General features: G+C 40.8%; 1 protein-coding gene across 1 annotated transcript in view; it reads right to left on the reverse strand.

Moving 5' to 3' along the window:
- pola1 (polymerase (DNA directed), alpha 1) overlaps window positions 1–15,704 on the reverse strand; it is a 355,602-nt gene that overhangs the window by 185,605 nt on the left and 154,293 nt on the right. Inside the window, exons 28-30 of the mRNA XM_070893369.1 lie at window positions 13,171–13,263; window positions 11,167–11,372; window positions 10,576–10,708 (exon numbers count right to left, since the gene is read on the reverse strand). Of these exons, the coding sequence (XP_070749470.1) occupies window positions 10,576–10,708; window positions 11,167–11,372; window positions 13,171–13,263 (432 nt within the window). The remainder of the gene's footprint in view (window positions 1–10,575; window positions 10,709–11,166; window positions 11,373–13,170; window positions 13,264–15,704) is intronic.

The raw sequence follows: 15,704 nt of genomic DNA on the forward strand, positions 1-15,704 counted from the left end.
TTAGATAGTATTAGAATGTTGCCAAAAATAGTGAGCCTGGATATTGGGAGGATTAGAGAATTCAGAAAAGGATGAGCAAGAACTTGATAAAGAGAAAATAGAATGAGAGAGTAAACTAGCAAGAGACGTAAAAATAGATTGTAAAAGCTTCGATAGGTATGTAAAGCAGAAGAGATTAACAAAAGTAAGGGTTGGTCCATTAGAGGCAGAGACAGGAGAAATTATAATGGGGAATAAGGAAATGGCAGAGACATTAAACAAATGTATGTCTTCACGGTAGAAGACACAAATAACATACCAGAAATAGTGGGAAACCAACAGTCTAGCAAGAATGAGGCACTTAATGAAACTAGTATTAGTAAAGAAATAGTATGGAGAAATGAATGGGACGAAAAGTCGACAAATCCCCTGGACCTAATGGCCTCATCCTGGGGTTTTAAAAGAGGTAGCCACAGAGATAGTGGATGCATTGATTTTGATCTTCCAGATTGTCCTAGATTCCAAAACGGTCCCTTTTGATTGAAAAGTAGAAAACATAACCCTGCTACTCCAAAAAGGAGGGAGAGAGAAAATAGGGAACTATGGACCAGTTAGTCTGACATCTGTAGTAGGGAAATTGTTAGAATCTATTAGGGACATGGTAACAGGGCACTTAAAAAAAAAAAAAAAATCATATGATTGAGCAGAGTCAACACAGATTTATGAAAGGAAAGTTGTGTTTGCCAAATCGGTTAGAGTATTTTGAGGTTGTAACTAGCAGGGTAAATAAGAGGGAAAACCAGTGGATGTAATGTATTTGCATTTTCAAAAAGCATTCAATAAGGTGCCACACATAAGAACACAAGAAATAGGAGCAGGAGTAGGTCATACGGCCCCTCGAGCCTGCTCCGCCATTTAATAAGATCATGGCTGATCCGATCATGGACTCAGGCCCACTTCCGATAAACCCTTATCGGTTAAGAAGCTGTCTATCGCTGTCTTAAATTTACTCAATGTCCCGGCTTCCACAGCTCTCTGAGGCAGCGAATTCCACAGATTTAAAACACTCAAAGGAAATTCCTCATCTCAGTTTTAAATGTGCGGCTCCTTATTCTTAGATTTTGCCGCCTAGTTCCAGTCTCTAATTCGAGAGGAGATTAATGCAATAGTTAGGAAGGACATTAGCTTGGATGATGTGGAATCGGTATGGGTAGAGCTGCAGAACACCAAAGGGCAAAAAACGTTAGTGGGAGTTGTGTACAGACCTCCAAACAGTAGTAGTGATGTTGGGGAGGGCATCAAACAGGAAATTAGGGGTGCATGCAATAAAGGTGCAGCAGTTATAATGGGTGACTTTATTAATATGCACATAGATTGGGCTAGCCAAACTGGAAGCAATACGGTAGAGGAGGATTTCCTGGAGTGCATAAGGGATGGTTTTCTAGAACAATATGTCAAGGAACCAACTAGGGGGGAGGCCATCTTAGACTGGGTGCTGTGGAATGAGAGGGGATTAATTAGCAATCTCATTGTGCGAGGCCCCTTGGGGAAGAGTGACCATAATATGGTGGAATTCTGCATTAGGATGGAGAATGAAACAGTTAATTCAGAGACCATGGTCCAGAACTTAAAGAAGGCTAACTTTGAAGGTATGAGGCGTGAATTGGCTAGGATAGATTGGCGAATGATACTTAAGGGGTTGACTGTGGATGGGCAATGGCAGATATTTAGAGACCGCATGGATGAAATACAACAATTGTACATTCCTGTCTGGCGTAAAAATAAAAAAGGGAAGGTGGCTCAACCGTGGCTATCAAGGGAAATCAGGGATAGTATTAAAGCCAAGGAAGTGGCATACAAATTGGCCAGAAATAGCAGCGAACCCGGGGACTGAGAGAAATTTAGAACTCAGCAGAGGAGGACAAAGGGTTTGATTAGGGCACAGAAAATGGAGTACGAGAAGGAGCTTGCAGGGAACATTAAGACGGATTGCAAAAGTTTCTATAGATATGTAAAGAGAAAAAGGTTAGTAAAGACAAACGTAGGTCCCCTGCAGTCAGAATCAGCAGAAGTCATAACGGGGAACAAAGAAATGGCAGATCAATTGAACAAGTACTTTGGTTCGGTATTCACTAAGGAGGACACAAACAACCTTCAGATATAAAAGGGGTCAGAGGGTTTAGTAAGGAGGAGGAACTGAGGGAAATCCTTATTAGTCAGGAAATTGTGTTGGGGAAATTGATGGGATTGAAGGCCGATAAATCCCCAGGGCCTGATGGGCTGCATCCCAGAGTACTTAAGGAGGTGGCCTTGGAAATAGCGGATGCATTGACAGTCATTTTCCAACATTCCATTGACTCTGGATCAGTTCCTATCGGGTGGAGGGTAGCCAATGTAACCCCACTTTTTAAAAAAAGGAGGGAGAGAAAACAGGGAATTATAGACCGGTCAGCCTGACATCAGTAGTGGGTAAAATGATGGAATCAATTATTAAGGATGTCATAGCAGTGCATTTGGAAAGAGGTGACATGATAGGTCCAAGTCAGCATGGATTTGTGAAAGGGAAATCATGCTTGACAAATCTTCTGGAATTTTTTGAGGATGTTTCCAGTAGAGTGGACAAGGGAGAACCAGTTAATGTGCTATATTTGGACTTTCAGAAGGCTTTCGACAAGGTCCCACACAAGAGATTAATGTGCAAAGTTAAAGCACATGGGATTGGGGGTAGTGTGCTGACATAGATTGAGAACTGGTTGTCAGACAGGAAGCAAAGAGTAGGAGTAAATGGGTACTTTTCAGAATGGCAAGCAGTCACTAGTGGGGTACCGCAAGGTTCTGTGCTGGGGCCTCAGCTGTTTACACTGTACATTAATGATTTAGACGAGGGAATTAAATGTAGTATCTCCAAATTTGCGGATGACACTAAGTTGGGTGACAGTGTGAGCTGCGAGGAGGATGCTTTGAGGCTGCAGAGTGACTTGGATAGGTTAGGTGAGTGGGCAAATGCATGGCAGATGGAGTATAATGTGGATAAATGTGAGGTTATCCACTTTGGTGGTAAAAACAGAGAGACAGACTATTATCGGAATGGTAACAGATTAGGGAAAGGAGAGGAGCAACGAGACCTGGGTGTCATGGTACATCAGTCATTGAAGGTTGGCATGCAGGTACAGCAGGCGGTTAAGAAAGCAAATGGCATGTTGGCCTTCATAGCGAGGGGATTTGAGTACAGGGGCACGGAGGTGTTGCTACAGTTGTACAGGGCCTTGGTGAGGCCACACCTGGAGTATTGTGTACAGTTTTGGTCTCCTAACTTGAGGAAGGACATTCTTGCTATTGAGGGAGTGCAGCGAAGGTTCACCAGACTGATTCCCGGGATGGCGGGACTGACCTATCAAGAAAGACTGGATCAACTGGGCTTGTATTCACTGGAGTTCAGAAGAATGAGAGGGGACCTCATAGAAACGTTTAAAATTCTGAAGGATTTAGACAGGTTAGATGCAGGAAGAATGTTCCCAATGTTGGGGAAGTGCAGAACCAGGGGGTCACAGTCTAAGGATAAGGGGTAAGCCATTTAGGACTGAGATGAGGAGAAACTTCTTCACCCAGAGTGGTGAACCTGTGGAATTCTCTACCACAGAAAGTAGTTGAGGCCAATTCACTAAATATATTCAAAAGGGAGTTTGATGAAGTCCTTACTACTAGGGGGATCAAGGGGTATGGCAAGAAAGCAGGAATGGAGCACTGAAGTTGCATGTTCAGCCATGAACTCATTGAATGGCGGTGCAGGCTAGAAGGGCCGAATGGCCTACTCCTGCACCTAATTTTCTATGTTTCTATGTTTCCCCCATCAGTGGAAACGTCCTCTCTGCATCCACCTTGTCAAGCCCTCTCATAATCTTATATGTTACGATAAGATCACCTCTCATTCTTCTGAATTCCAATGAGTAGAGCCCAACCTCCTCAACCTTTTCTCATAAGTCAACCCCCTCATCTCCGGAATCAACCTCGTGAACCTTCTCAGAACTGCCTCCAAAGCAAGTATACCCTTTCGTAAATATGGAAACCAAAACTGAACATCGTATTCCAGGTGTGGCTTCACCAATACCCTGTATAACTGTAGCAAGACATCCCTGCTTTTATACTCCATCCGTTTGCAATAAAGACCAAGATTCCATTGGCCTTCCTGATCACTTGCTGTACACTTGCATACTAACCTTTTGTGTTTCATGCACAAGTACCCCCAGGTCACGCTGTACTGCAGCACTTTGCAATCTTTCTCCATTTAAATAACAACTTTCTCTTGGATTTTTTTCTGCCAAAGTGCATAATCTCACACTTTCCAACATTATACTCCATCTGCCAAATTTTTGCCCACTTCGCCTGTCTTTGTCCTTTTGCAGATTTTTTGTGTCCTCTTCACACATTGCTTTTCCTCCCATCTTTGTATCGTCAGCACACTTGGCTACGTTACACTCAGTCCCTTCTTCCAAGTCGTTTATATAGATTGTAAATATTTGGGGTCCCAGCACTGATCCCTGCGGCACCCCACTAGTTACTGATTGCCAACCCGAGAATGAATCATTTATTCAGACTCTGTTTTCTGTTTGTTTGTTAGCCAATCCTCTATCCATGCTAATATATTACCCCAACCCCGTGAACTTTTATCTTGTGCAGTAACCTTTTATGTGGCACCTTGTCAAATACCTTCTGGAAGTCTAAATGCACCACATCCACTGGTTCCCCTTTATCCACCCTGTTCATTACATCCTCAAAGAATTTCAGCAAATTTTTCAAACACGACTTCCCCTTCATAAATCCATGCTGACTCTGCCTGACCAAATTATGCTTTTCCAAATGTCCTGCTCCTGTTTCTTTAATAATAGATTGCAAAATTTTCTCAACCACAGATGTTAGGCTAACTGGTCTATAGTTTCCTGCTTATTGTCTGCCTCCTTTTTTTTAAAAATAGGGCCGTTACATTTGCAGTTTTCCAATCTGCTGGGACCGCCCCAGAATCCAGGGAATGTTGGTAAATTACAACCAATGCATCCACTATCCCTGCCGCTACTTCTCTCAAGACCCTAGGATGCAAGCCATCAGGTCCAGGAGATTTATCTGCCTTTAGTCCCATTATCTTAGAGTACCACCTCCTTAGAGATTGCGATTGTGTTAAGTTCCTCCTCCCCAATAGCCTCTTGACTATCCACTGCTGGGATATGGTTTGTGTCCTCTACCGTAAAGACTGATACAAAATATTTGTTCAGAGTTTCTGCCATCTCCATGTTCCCCATTACTAATTCCCCGGTCTCGTCCTCTAAGGGACCAACATTTACTTTAGCCACTCTTTTCCTTTTTATATACCTATAGAAACTCTTGCTATCTGTTTTTATATTTCATGCTAGTTTACTTTCATAGTCTATCTTCCCTTTCTTAATCATTTTTTTAGTCATTCTTTGCTGGCTTTTAAAAGCTTCCCAATCTTCTGTCCTGCCACTAGTTTTGGCCACTTTGTATGCCCTTGTTTTTAGTTGGATACCGTCCTTTATTTCTTTAGTTAACCATGGATAGCTATCTTTTTTTTACACCCGTTTCTCCTCACTGGAATATATTTTTCTTGAGAGTTGTGAAATATCTCCTTAAATGTACAACACTGTTCATCAACCGTCTTACACTTTAATCTATTTTCCCAGTCCACTTTAGCCAACTCTGCCTCATACCTTCATAGTCTCCTTTATTTAAACTTAGTACACTGGTTTGAGATCCAACTTTCTGACCCTCCATTTGAATTTAAAATTCAACCATGCTATGATCACTCATTCCTTTACTAGGAAATTGTTTATTAATACACAAGAGGTTAGTACACAAAATTGGGGTCATGGGGTTGGGGGTAATATATTAGCACAAACAGAGGATTGGTTAACAGACAGAGAAGAGAATAGGAATTAAAGAGTCATTTTCGGGTTGGCAGGCTTTAACTAGCAGAGTACCACAAGGATCAGTGTTTGGGCATCAACTATTTACAATCTATATTAATGACTTGGATGAAGGGACTGAGTGCAATGTATCCAGATTTGCTGACGATACAAAGCTAGGTGGGGAAAGTAAGCTGTGAGGAGGTCACAGAGCCTGCAAAGGGATATAGACAGGTGAAGTGAGTGGGCAATAAGATGGCAGATGTAGTATGTGAGAAAATTTGGGGTTATTCACTTTGGTAGGAAGAATTTAAAAATAAAAACAATGGCCCTGAAATTCCGATGTCCCGGGTCCGTAAGAAGTTCCTACAGACCCGGGACATCGGAAAAGCCGGTTTCCAGCACGCAATGCGCATGCACTGGAGACCGACATTTTCGATCTGTCAAGTTTTTGGTCTTGACAGATAGCCGCATCTCGGGAGCTAGGATACTTGCAGGGTAAGATTTCCCATATTTAGGAATATCTTGCCCTGCAAATGTCCTTTAAAATCCTGTGCCTGAAAAAGCAGGCGTATAGCCTACTTTTACAGGTGCAAGTGGTTAAAAATACACATACTAATAAAAAAAGTCATAAAAGCACTTATGTTTAAAAACCTTCCCCACAACAGTAAGTTTATTTTAAGTGTGAATACATTTTTAATTTGTTTTTAAAGTCAGAAAAGTATTTTTAATAACTAATTTAAATGCATGTTAATTGTGTACTTTATTTTGTTTTTTATTGGTTAAGTGTTTGGGGGGGGGGGGGGGGGGTTCTTATTCATAGCAATAGGAGTTCCGCACTTACGGAACTCCTATTGCTATGAATGAGAAACTATACTCCTGTCACTAGATCCCGGCCTGCGCACGTCCCCACGTGCACGAGCTGCGCGCGCAGTCACCTCTGGGCCTCAGGCTCGGAAGTTCAGACAGTCGCAGCTGCAGGTAAGTGGTATCTTTTTGCTTTTTTTTTTTAAGGTCGTTTCCCCACGTGAAGAAGTCGAACGGAATTTCAGGGCCAATATTTTTTTTTTAAATGGTGAGAAACTATAGGCAGGTTAAGTGAGTGGGCAAGAACATGGCAAATGGACTACAATGTGGAGAAGTGTGAAGATACCCACTTTAGCAGCAAAACAGAAAAGCAGGTTTGTTTCAAGGGTTAAGAGTTTGGGCAATGTTGGTATTCAGAGGGAATCTGGATGTCCTTACAGACGAATTACTGAATGTTAACATGCAGGTACAGCAAGTAATTAGGGGCAACATACCAGGCAAATGGTACGTTGGCCTTTATTACAAAAGATTGAAGTATGAGAGTATAAAAGTCTTACTGATATTATGTAGGTCGAGTACTGTGTACAGTTTTGGTCTCCTTACCTGGGATAAGGGGATTGTCCGATGAGTTGAGATTGTGTAGACTCGGCCTATATTCAGTGGCGTTTAGTAGAAGAATGAGAAGTGATCTCATTGAAATATATAAAATTCTTAAAGGGCTCGACAGGGTGGATGCAGGGAAAATGCTTCCCCTGGCTGAGAAGTCTAGAACTAGGAGGGTCACAGAATAAGGGGTCAGCCATTTAAAAGTGAGACGAGGAGAAATTTCTTCACTCAAAGGGTTGCGAATTTTTGATCCCAGAGGGCTGTGAATGCTCCGTCATTGAGTGTATTCAAGACGCAGATCGATAGACTTTTGGATACTAAGGGAATCAAGAGATATGGGGATAATGCGAGAAGGTGGAGTTGAGGTAAAACATCAGCCATGATCTCATTCAATGGCAGAGCAGGCTCGAAAGGCTGGATGGCCCACTCCTGCTCATGTTCTCAACTAAATTTCATAAGCAATTTCCTTCCATTTAACTTAGGAGTCCTTCTGAACAAAATCAGCTTGATGAAGCAATCTGCTGACACAAGAATCACCTTTAACTTACAAAAGATTATGCATCAATAAGATCCCAAGTAGAGCGTGGGAGCATTAAAGAAACACTAAAACTTTGGCATTTGTTTTTGCCAGAATATGTGGGAAGGTTACATTGATGAGCTGTGTATATCTGTGGAAAAGTGCAACCGATTTACCGAGGATTAGTCTGTGAGTTAGAGCCTGGAGCAGGGTATGGTATTCACAAACAGCTGTGACTCCCGTCAATCTCATCAACTCATTGTGTCCCTCATAGGAAAGTCAATAAGCCCTCTTCTTGTTGAAGCACTTCAATGTGCTTTGCATTTTTTAGTAAAACTGGACTAACCACTTGGTCAATAGCTGAAATCCCAACTAAGATTTGCAGCGCAGGATAAGAATTTACAAACTTCAACTCACCCTTACCCTGAAGAATGCACGTTTTTTTATTCCAAGACTAAATGTTGCGGAAATACAAGTATTTCCCTGTTTGCAAAAAGATTACCATTCTAAATATGCTTTAGAATTATACCAATAGCATTTTTCTTTAAAGTTGCACTTCCTTGTACTTTTTTTACAATATTGTATATTTTGTAGACCCTCACTTGATACCTGAAAACTGGCTTACAGTGGGTGCCTGGATTGTGAAAAATTAAACATTCCACAGTACATCTGTTTTCTAAAACAAACTTAATTATCTGATGAGAGAATTTAAAATCAAACTAGAACAATTTTTCTTTTTTTTTTGCTTTATCCATATGCATGTTATTCCCATTACATTCCTCAAAGGAAGCAGGAATCTGGTGCTTTAGGTCCTAAACAATATTTAGACCCTTGAACCTCCTGGGAACCTTATAAATGAAAGCTAAATTTTTGTAATGTTTGCAGCAAGCAGACTGCCCGAACCCTATGCACATAAGATTTTAAAACGTTCAGTTGGGGGGGTAGAGCTTTCGGAGTGTACCAACATGCAGACACAGATCCACCCTGGCCTAGAGTCTGATTATCGAACGAGGCTGTATAAATTAGGTATTGTCAAACGACAATTAATTTTTTAAACCACTGCTCTCAAAATGGCAGCTTCAGCATAAACACTGCCCAAGTCGGCTAAGACATTAGTATAAACAAGTGTTACAATGTTCAGAAGTTGGTCTGCACCCACAGCTGTAGTCAGTACTACTAAAGTCAATTGCAACCCAAATCGTTTTCTTCCATATCTAAATTGTTCAATTTTATAATGTTTTTCACTGCAAAAAAAGTCTAATGTAACAGAAAAGTGGCATCAGCATTACAGATGTAATACTCTTTAAAATGAAACAGCTTAACTTTCAGCTCCAGCATTCCTCAATTAGAGAAATTAATTTACTAATCCTTCATCAACAATATTATGGTTATTGGCACATGCTGCAAACAACTAAATGTGTCAATCACCATGACCTCATATCCTGTAAGTCAGAGGTCCTGATATGGGCATTCTTTAATGAAACGTGGCTAACTCACATTTCAGCATAGGCTAATTTTGAGCTGTGTATGATGCCCAGAAAGGGAGAGCTAGAACATTCATCATTTACTGATATTTGCCAAAGAAATACAAGCAGGAAGAATTACATGTTACAGAAAGTCAAATGTCACAGAAACCAGATGCAATAAAAAAAGAAAAATAAAGGAAAAACTGAGGGGCCGGGGTTGAGGAGGAGCTGTAGGAAAGATAAGCGAGAATTTGGAAGGCGACTACACGTTCAGGAACTTTGAAGAGAAAAGGGAGATTGGAGAATGGGCGGTAGGTTGCAAGGACTGACGTGAAACTTGCAGTTCTCATTTTGAAAGTTTTCAAAAGAACTACAAGATAAAGCAGATCTCAGAAGTTGATTTCTCTGGAACTAAAATTCAAGAGTGCATTTCTATTTTGTCTCGTCATGCTTTTGGTTTGAGCTCTTTCTCAAAAACGTCTTTCGGATGAGACGTTGAACCGAGGCCTCGTCTGCTCTCAGGTGGACGTAAAAGATCCCATGGCACTATTTCAAAGACGAGCAGGGGAGTTATCCCCGGGTCCTGGCTGACATTTATTCCTCAAGCAACATCACTAAAAATAGATTATCTGGTCATTATCACATTGCCGGTGGTCGTGAACGGTGCTATAAATGTAAGTCTTTCTTTCAAATGAAAATATATTAAACTTAAAATACTGAAAGAATAGGGACAGTGTAATTTCCACAACAGAGCATTAAAAATGAGTCAGCATATTCTCTCCCTTTTATCTCTTCATCAGCAGTGATTAGAACGCAAGGCGTGAATAAAATTGGGCACATCCTACTTTTGTTTGTGGTCACTCTCGATTTACAGCCAAGTACATGGAAAATCCTTTCCCACGCAAAGTGGGCATTCACTTGACATAGAAAACCAGTGCAAATCTCTGAATATGGTGTGTATTTTGCACTTCATAACTACCATATTTGCCACAGTGCATGACTGCTGAAGTTCACAAGAAATGTGTTATGCTTTGGATTTCTAGTTTCCTTACCATCAGGAACCCACCCTGACTGCAGCAGAGGGAGCAAGAGCCAAGTAAAGGGGTTATAATAATAATAGTGACTCAAAACCTAAAATTGCATAGAATCATGTGACTTGTATTATAAGACCACCAGACAAACTGGAAATTAAGCAGTCATCACATGGACACATCTGAATAACCCACCTATCCAGGAATGTTGCAAACCAAATTCATAAAATACAAAACCACCAGAGGTACTATACCTTGTTAATTTCAAACTGGTTCTGAGGTACATTGCCATTCACAACGCTCTCCTGGATCTCGGTTAGTCTCTTTTGGATATTCTCCACAATTGTGTCACGAGGTTGATCAGACAGAATCTGACTGATAACATAGCTACAAACAAAAAATACATTGAGACAAAAGCTAAACACGGGCATTTTCAAACCATACTTTTAAAGAGTCTGAGCATTTCAGAAAAAAAATCTCTTTACTCAGTGATAATAATGAATTATACTTGCACCTTGACATACCAAAAAGTTTTCAAGTTTTTCCACAATTAATCACTTTTGGCAGTTATTATATAGGTAAAAGTTTGGAAGTCTACCAAAGTAATACAGACAGATAAAATGGCAACTCTTCCAAACAGAATCTGGAGTTGGATTTGAACCCACAACCATCTGACTCAGAGGCGAGAGCGCTACACATTGAACCAAGACAGACACTTTATATATACTTGGCACAGAGCCAAGTTAATACTCGTATGCATTTGATTTAGTTTGGTTATACACAAGTAATGAAACATATGTTTTAACAGTACACAAAAAGGTGGTCTATTTAAATCAGTCATTTACTTTCCAATTTCCTTTGCTAGGCCACACCAGTCTCGTCTAACAATATCCAATCCCTTTAGTTCCTGCTTGGTGACGTGACGTCCATCTGCAGTTGGTTCTATGACGAGGGCAGCGTATTTCTTCTTCTTCAGCAGCAGTAGCGACTTAAACACACCATCGATGTCCAGCTCTAGGAGTTTGTACTGCTTGTTTACTTCGCTCTTGACCTACACAAACAGGAGATCGGTAAGTTTCTACATCGTCTCATAAGGCCTGCTTTGCTAAAATTCTAAACTACAGAATGAACACTGTGCAAAATCTAGTTTAGTTTCTCTCGATGATGATTTTCACACCCATGAAAACATCACACACATTCTCATTATTTCACAAGGAACTTATGATGCTTGTAAAGTATAGTACAGAATCACACATGTAATCAGCATATTATTGCTCTCATATTATTGTGGTTCCTTTAATTCTCTTAAACAAATGGTTTTAATACTCCAATAAATTAAATGATAAATAAATGAATATTTAATTTTATAATATTGGAAAAATGCCACAATTTTCCCCCCTACTGGTCCAACTCTGGGTGGGATCCTGTTCCGTGAGTATTAACAGCCGTTTAACACCTCACCCATTGTTCAGGTGTGAGCTGAACAATGAGTGTCAGTGGCTATTTTGACTCTGCAGCCGAGACAAATTCTGTTGTCACCAAATGTCTAGACACCCAGACATTGTACCCGGGGTCACTGGACAATAATCAGGTGTGGGAACCCTGGCATGTCCTTAGTTCAGGGGCTCGAGAAGCCCCCCCTCGCCCCCCCACCACACAACTGTATTATGAAGAACAGGCCAGAAGGTTTTTGTTTCATGTTTGAACACTATTTAAATATGCTTTCTGTGCCAGTGTTCTGTGTGTCTGCATTTCTGTGAGGTTGCATCACCGTTGTTTGGGGCTTCAGGCAGTAATCACAGAAAGTCCCACAATTCACTGATTTAGTGCTTAATCACTATTTAAAAACTTGGTTAAAATCTGTTGACTTTCCATCTCTGGTTACGGGCAGCTGCTTTGCTAGGCAGGTGAGTTTCAAGGAGGCAAGTGCCTTATAAGCAAAGCAGTTGTGTCAGCTAAAAATCAGAAAAATTTAAATCGCTGACACTACCTGTAATGCCAAGTTATAACGGTGACACATTGACAGTTTCTCTCAGGCCCACTCGGACAGAAATCCCAAAGATAAATTGAAACGATTCATCAAGTTGATGAAAATCAAAAGTTGAGTTTGTGTTTCCATCTCTCAACAAATCAGATCAAAATATTTTATAGACAGGTGAACGGATCCCAGAAAGCTGGTGTTAGAGAAAAAATGCGATGCATTTCTAGTATATTATGTATTGTAGATTTTCCGCATTTGCAGTTTCTTTCCATCTCTGTTATATGATGCACGGTGAATAATGAAATTCTACTACTTCTAGCAGAAGAGTATTGTGTGGGGGGGGGAGGGAGAACAAACAGACAAGACTGACATTTCCATTATTACATATGCTCAATTTATGCCCTGACTTAGTGGGCCTCGTTAGGATAACAGTGAAGGAGCTGCAAGAACAGTTCTACCAAAGCAGAACATAGTCATAAAGCACAGAAGCCAGGGCTCAGACCACATTCCTAATGAATTCACAAACGGCTTTTACAATAGAGCAAGAGTAGCGTCTGTAGCAATGTGTCTGCACAGCCAATTCCTCTTGGGAAGAAAGGATTATAACTAAAATAAACACAAGCTACCTGTCTGTAACCAAATCATTTAGATAATGATTTTCAGTTTCAGTTTAATCCAAACATTAGCAAATTTAAGAAACATAAATCAGGTTGCATTTACATGCAAAATTCAATGAAATGGAAGTGAACGATTCACAAGGTGTTCAAATTCTCACTAACTATAAATAAATCCCCTATTTGCAGAACACAATTTTTTAAAAAGTAAATGGCATTGATATCCAATTTGTGGGTTAGATTAGTCACATCACCTTGTTTCCCAGTTTGAAGACCTCCTCCAGGTTTGTATTGTTGGTATTTATCATGATGGAATCAGTGTCTCCATAAATAACTTCAAGGTTCATCTAAAGCAAAAGAAAATGCCAGATTTAAAAAAACAAGGAACTTAATTTTGCGCACCAGCACATGATAGTCCAAATTTTGGTCGTTCTGGATGCATTGTGGAGTTTTGCTAGCCACAAATAAAGATTAAATCAACTGTCTTTCAGGTGAAGTGTTAAAATAAGACCCACCTGTCTGTTCAGGTGGATTTAAAAGATCTCATTGCACTATTTGAAGAGTAGGGCCAAATTGCATCTTTCAATCACCACCACCAAAAACAACTCAACTGATCAATCTTCTTGTTGTCCTTTGTGGGATCTTGCTGTGTGCAAATTATCTGCCATGTTAGTCTACAAAATAATGGTGACCCACACTCCAAAAGTAATTAACTGGCTGTGAAACACTTTGGGATGTCCCTAAGGTGCTATATAAATCTAAATCCTTTCGTTATTTTCAATGTTCCCATTAATGTCCAGGTATATCAAACTGTGGATACCAACAGATACTGATGTTCTGATTGAAGATTCATCCAACCAGTCAGGCAGCAGCACTAGGAATGGCCTTTCCAAACCTCCGGATCCTCAAAACCTCCAGGTTCTCAAACGATAAGTACAAACAGAACCTTGTTTCCAGGGATTGATGGGTCAGATTGCTGGGGCTTGTGAGCTGCAGAGTTTAGGTGCCTTGCTGTAGGGCATTGTAGATTAATTGCTACAATTATTAAATAAATTCTTGTTTCTTCCTAAATCAAGCAGAAGTTAAATGCCAAAATGACTCCAATAGGTGATTAATTCATGCAAAGAACAACGCTTCAGGATATTTTATCAGCTGTTGTATATCTAATTTCAAAGGCCAATGAAGGGTGTATATTAGAAACTCATTAAGATTTTAGCATAATCAGCGGTTCAAGTGAGTATTGCAGAAATCTTAGTGCGTTAAAATGCTGGGCCAATTTGTTGGATAAATGACCGACATAACAGACCGAGAACTTTTGGTTTAAACTATAATTCTATTTCCTAAGAGTTTCTTTTTCAAATTAGGGAACTCCCAAATACTCAGGTATACATGCATGTGATTAGGCAAAATCAACATAGTTTTATGAAAGGGAAATTGTGTTTGACAAATCTTAAACGTTTTTCAAAGGTGTAACTAGTAGGATGGATAAAGGGGAACCAGTTGATGTCGGTATTTGGATTTTCAAAAAGCATTCGATAAGGTGCCACACAAGAGGTTATGACACAAAATTAGGACTCATGGATTGAGGATTGGTTAATGGACAGAAAACAGATGGTAGGAATAAACGGGACTTTTCAGGTTGGCAGGCTGTAACTAACAGGGTACTGCAAGGATCAGTGCTTGAGCCTCAGCTATTTACAATCTATATTCAGGAAGGGAATGAGTGTAACGTATTCAAGTTTGCCGATGATACAAAGTTACTTGAAAGTAAGTAAGCTGTGAGGAGGACGCAAAGAGGTTGCAGAGAGATATAGACAGGTTGACTGAGTGGGCAACATAGCGAATGGAATACAATGTGGGCAAGTGTATAAGGAAAAACAAAAAAGCAAAATATTTTTTGGGCGGTGAGAAACTGGAAAATGTTTGCACTCAGAGGGACCCGAGTGTCCTTGTACAGCCAGGTCGCTGATTGCAGTGCGGGCAGGCACAGCAGGAGGGGCAAAGGAGCGGCAAGAGTCCAGAGAGGGAAGTGACCGGGGCCCAGAAGAGGTGTGAATCTGAGGCCCAGAAGAGGCGTGAATCTGGGGCCCAGAAGAGGCGAGGGCCCGGGGGCAGCACAGGCCAGCCCACACTGCAATATGTGTGCGTACTCGGTCTGTGCAGCAGAGCTGGTCTCCAGTTAGTCTTGGGTAATCCTTGCCACTGGACCAAGGCCTAGCACTGTCAAGCCCATGTGGTGGCTGGTGTGCAACAGCCACCACACGTTAAAAACATCCAAGCACAGACATCTTCCACCCTTCACGATGTAGTTCGGGATCTGGAATATTAGGTTCTTCATTGAAACATCTGTGAACTCATCCCTTTTTGGCATGGAAGCAAGTCATCCTCGCTTCGAGGGACTGCCTATGATGATGAGATACAGCAAGCAATTAGGAAAGTAAATGGTATATTAGTTTTTGTTACAAAGGGATTAGAGTACGAGCAAAGATGTCTTACTACAATTATACAAAGCATTGGCGAGGCCACACCTGGAATAATGTGCACAGTTCTGGTCTCCTTACCCAATGAAAGATATACTTGCCTCAGAGGGAGTGCAGTGAAGCTTCACTACAGTGGTTCCTAGGATGAGGGGATTTCCCTATGAGAAGAGATTGAATAGACTAGGCCTATATTCCTTAGCGTTAAGAAGAATGAGAGGTGATGTAATTGAAACATATAAAATTCTTAAGGGACTTGATGGGGTTAATGCTGGGAAAATGTTTTCCCTGGCTGGGGAGGTCACAGTCAC

This window comes from Pristiophorus japonicus, chromosome 11 (assembly GCF_044704955.1).
Source record: "Pristiophorus japonicus isolate sPriJap1 chromosome 11, sPriJap1.hap1, whole genome shotgun sequence".
NCBI classification, from domain to species: domain Eukaryota; kingdom Metazoa; phylum Chordata; class Chondrichthyes; family Pristiophoridae; genus Pristiophorus; species Pristiophorus japonicus.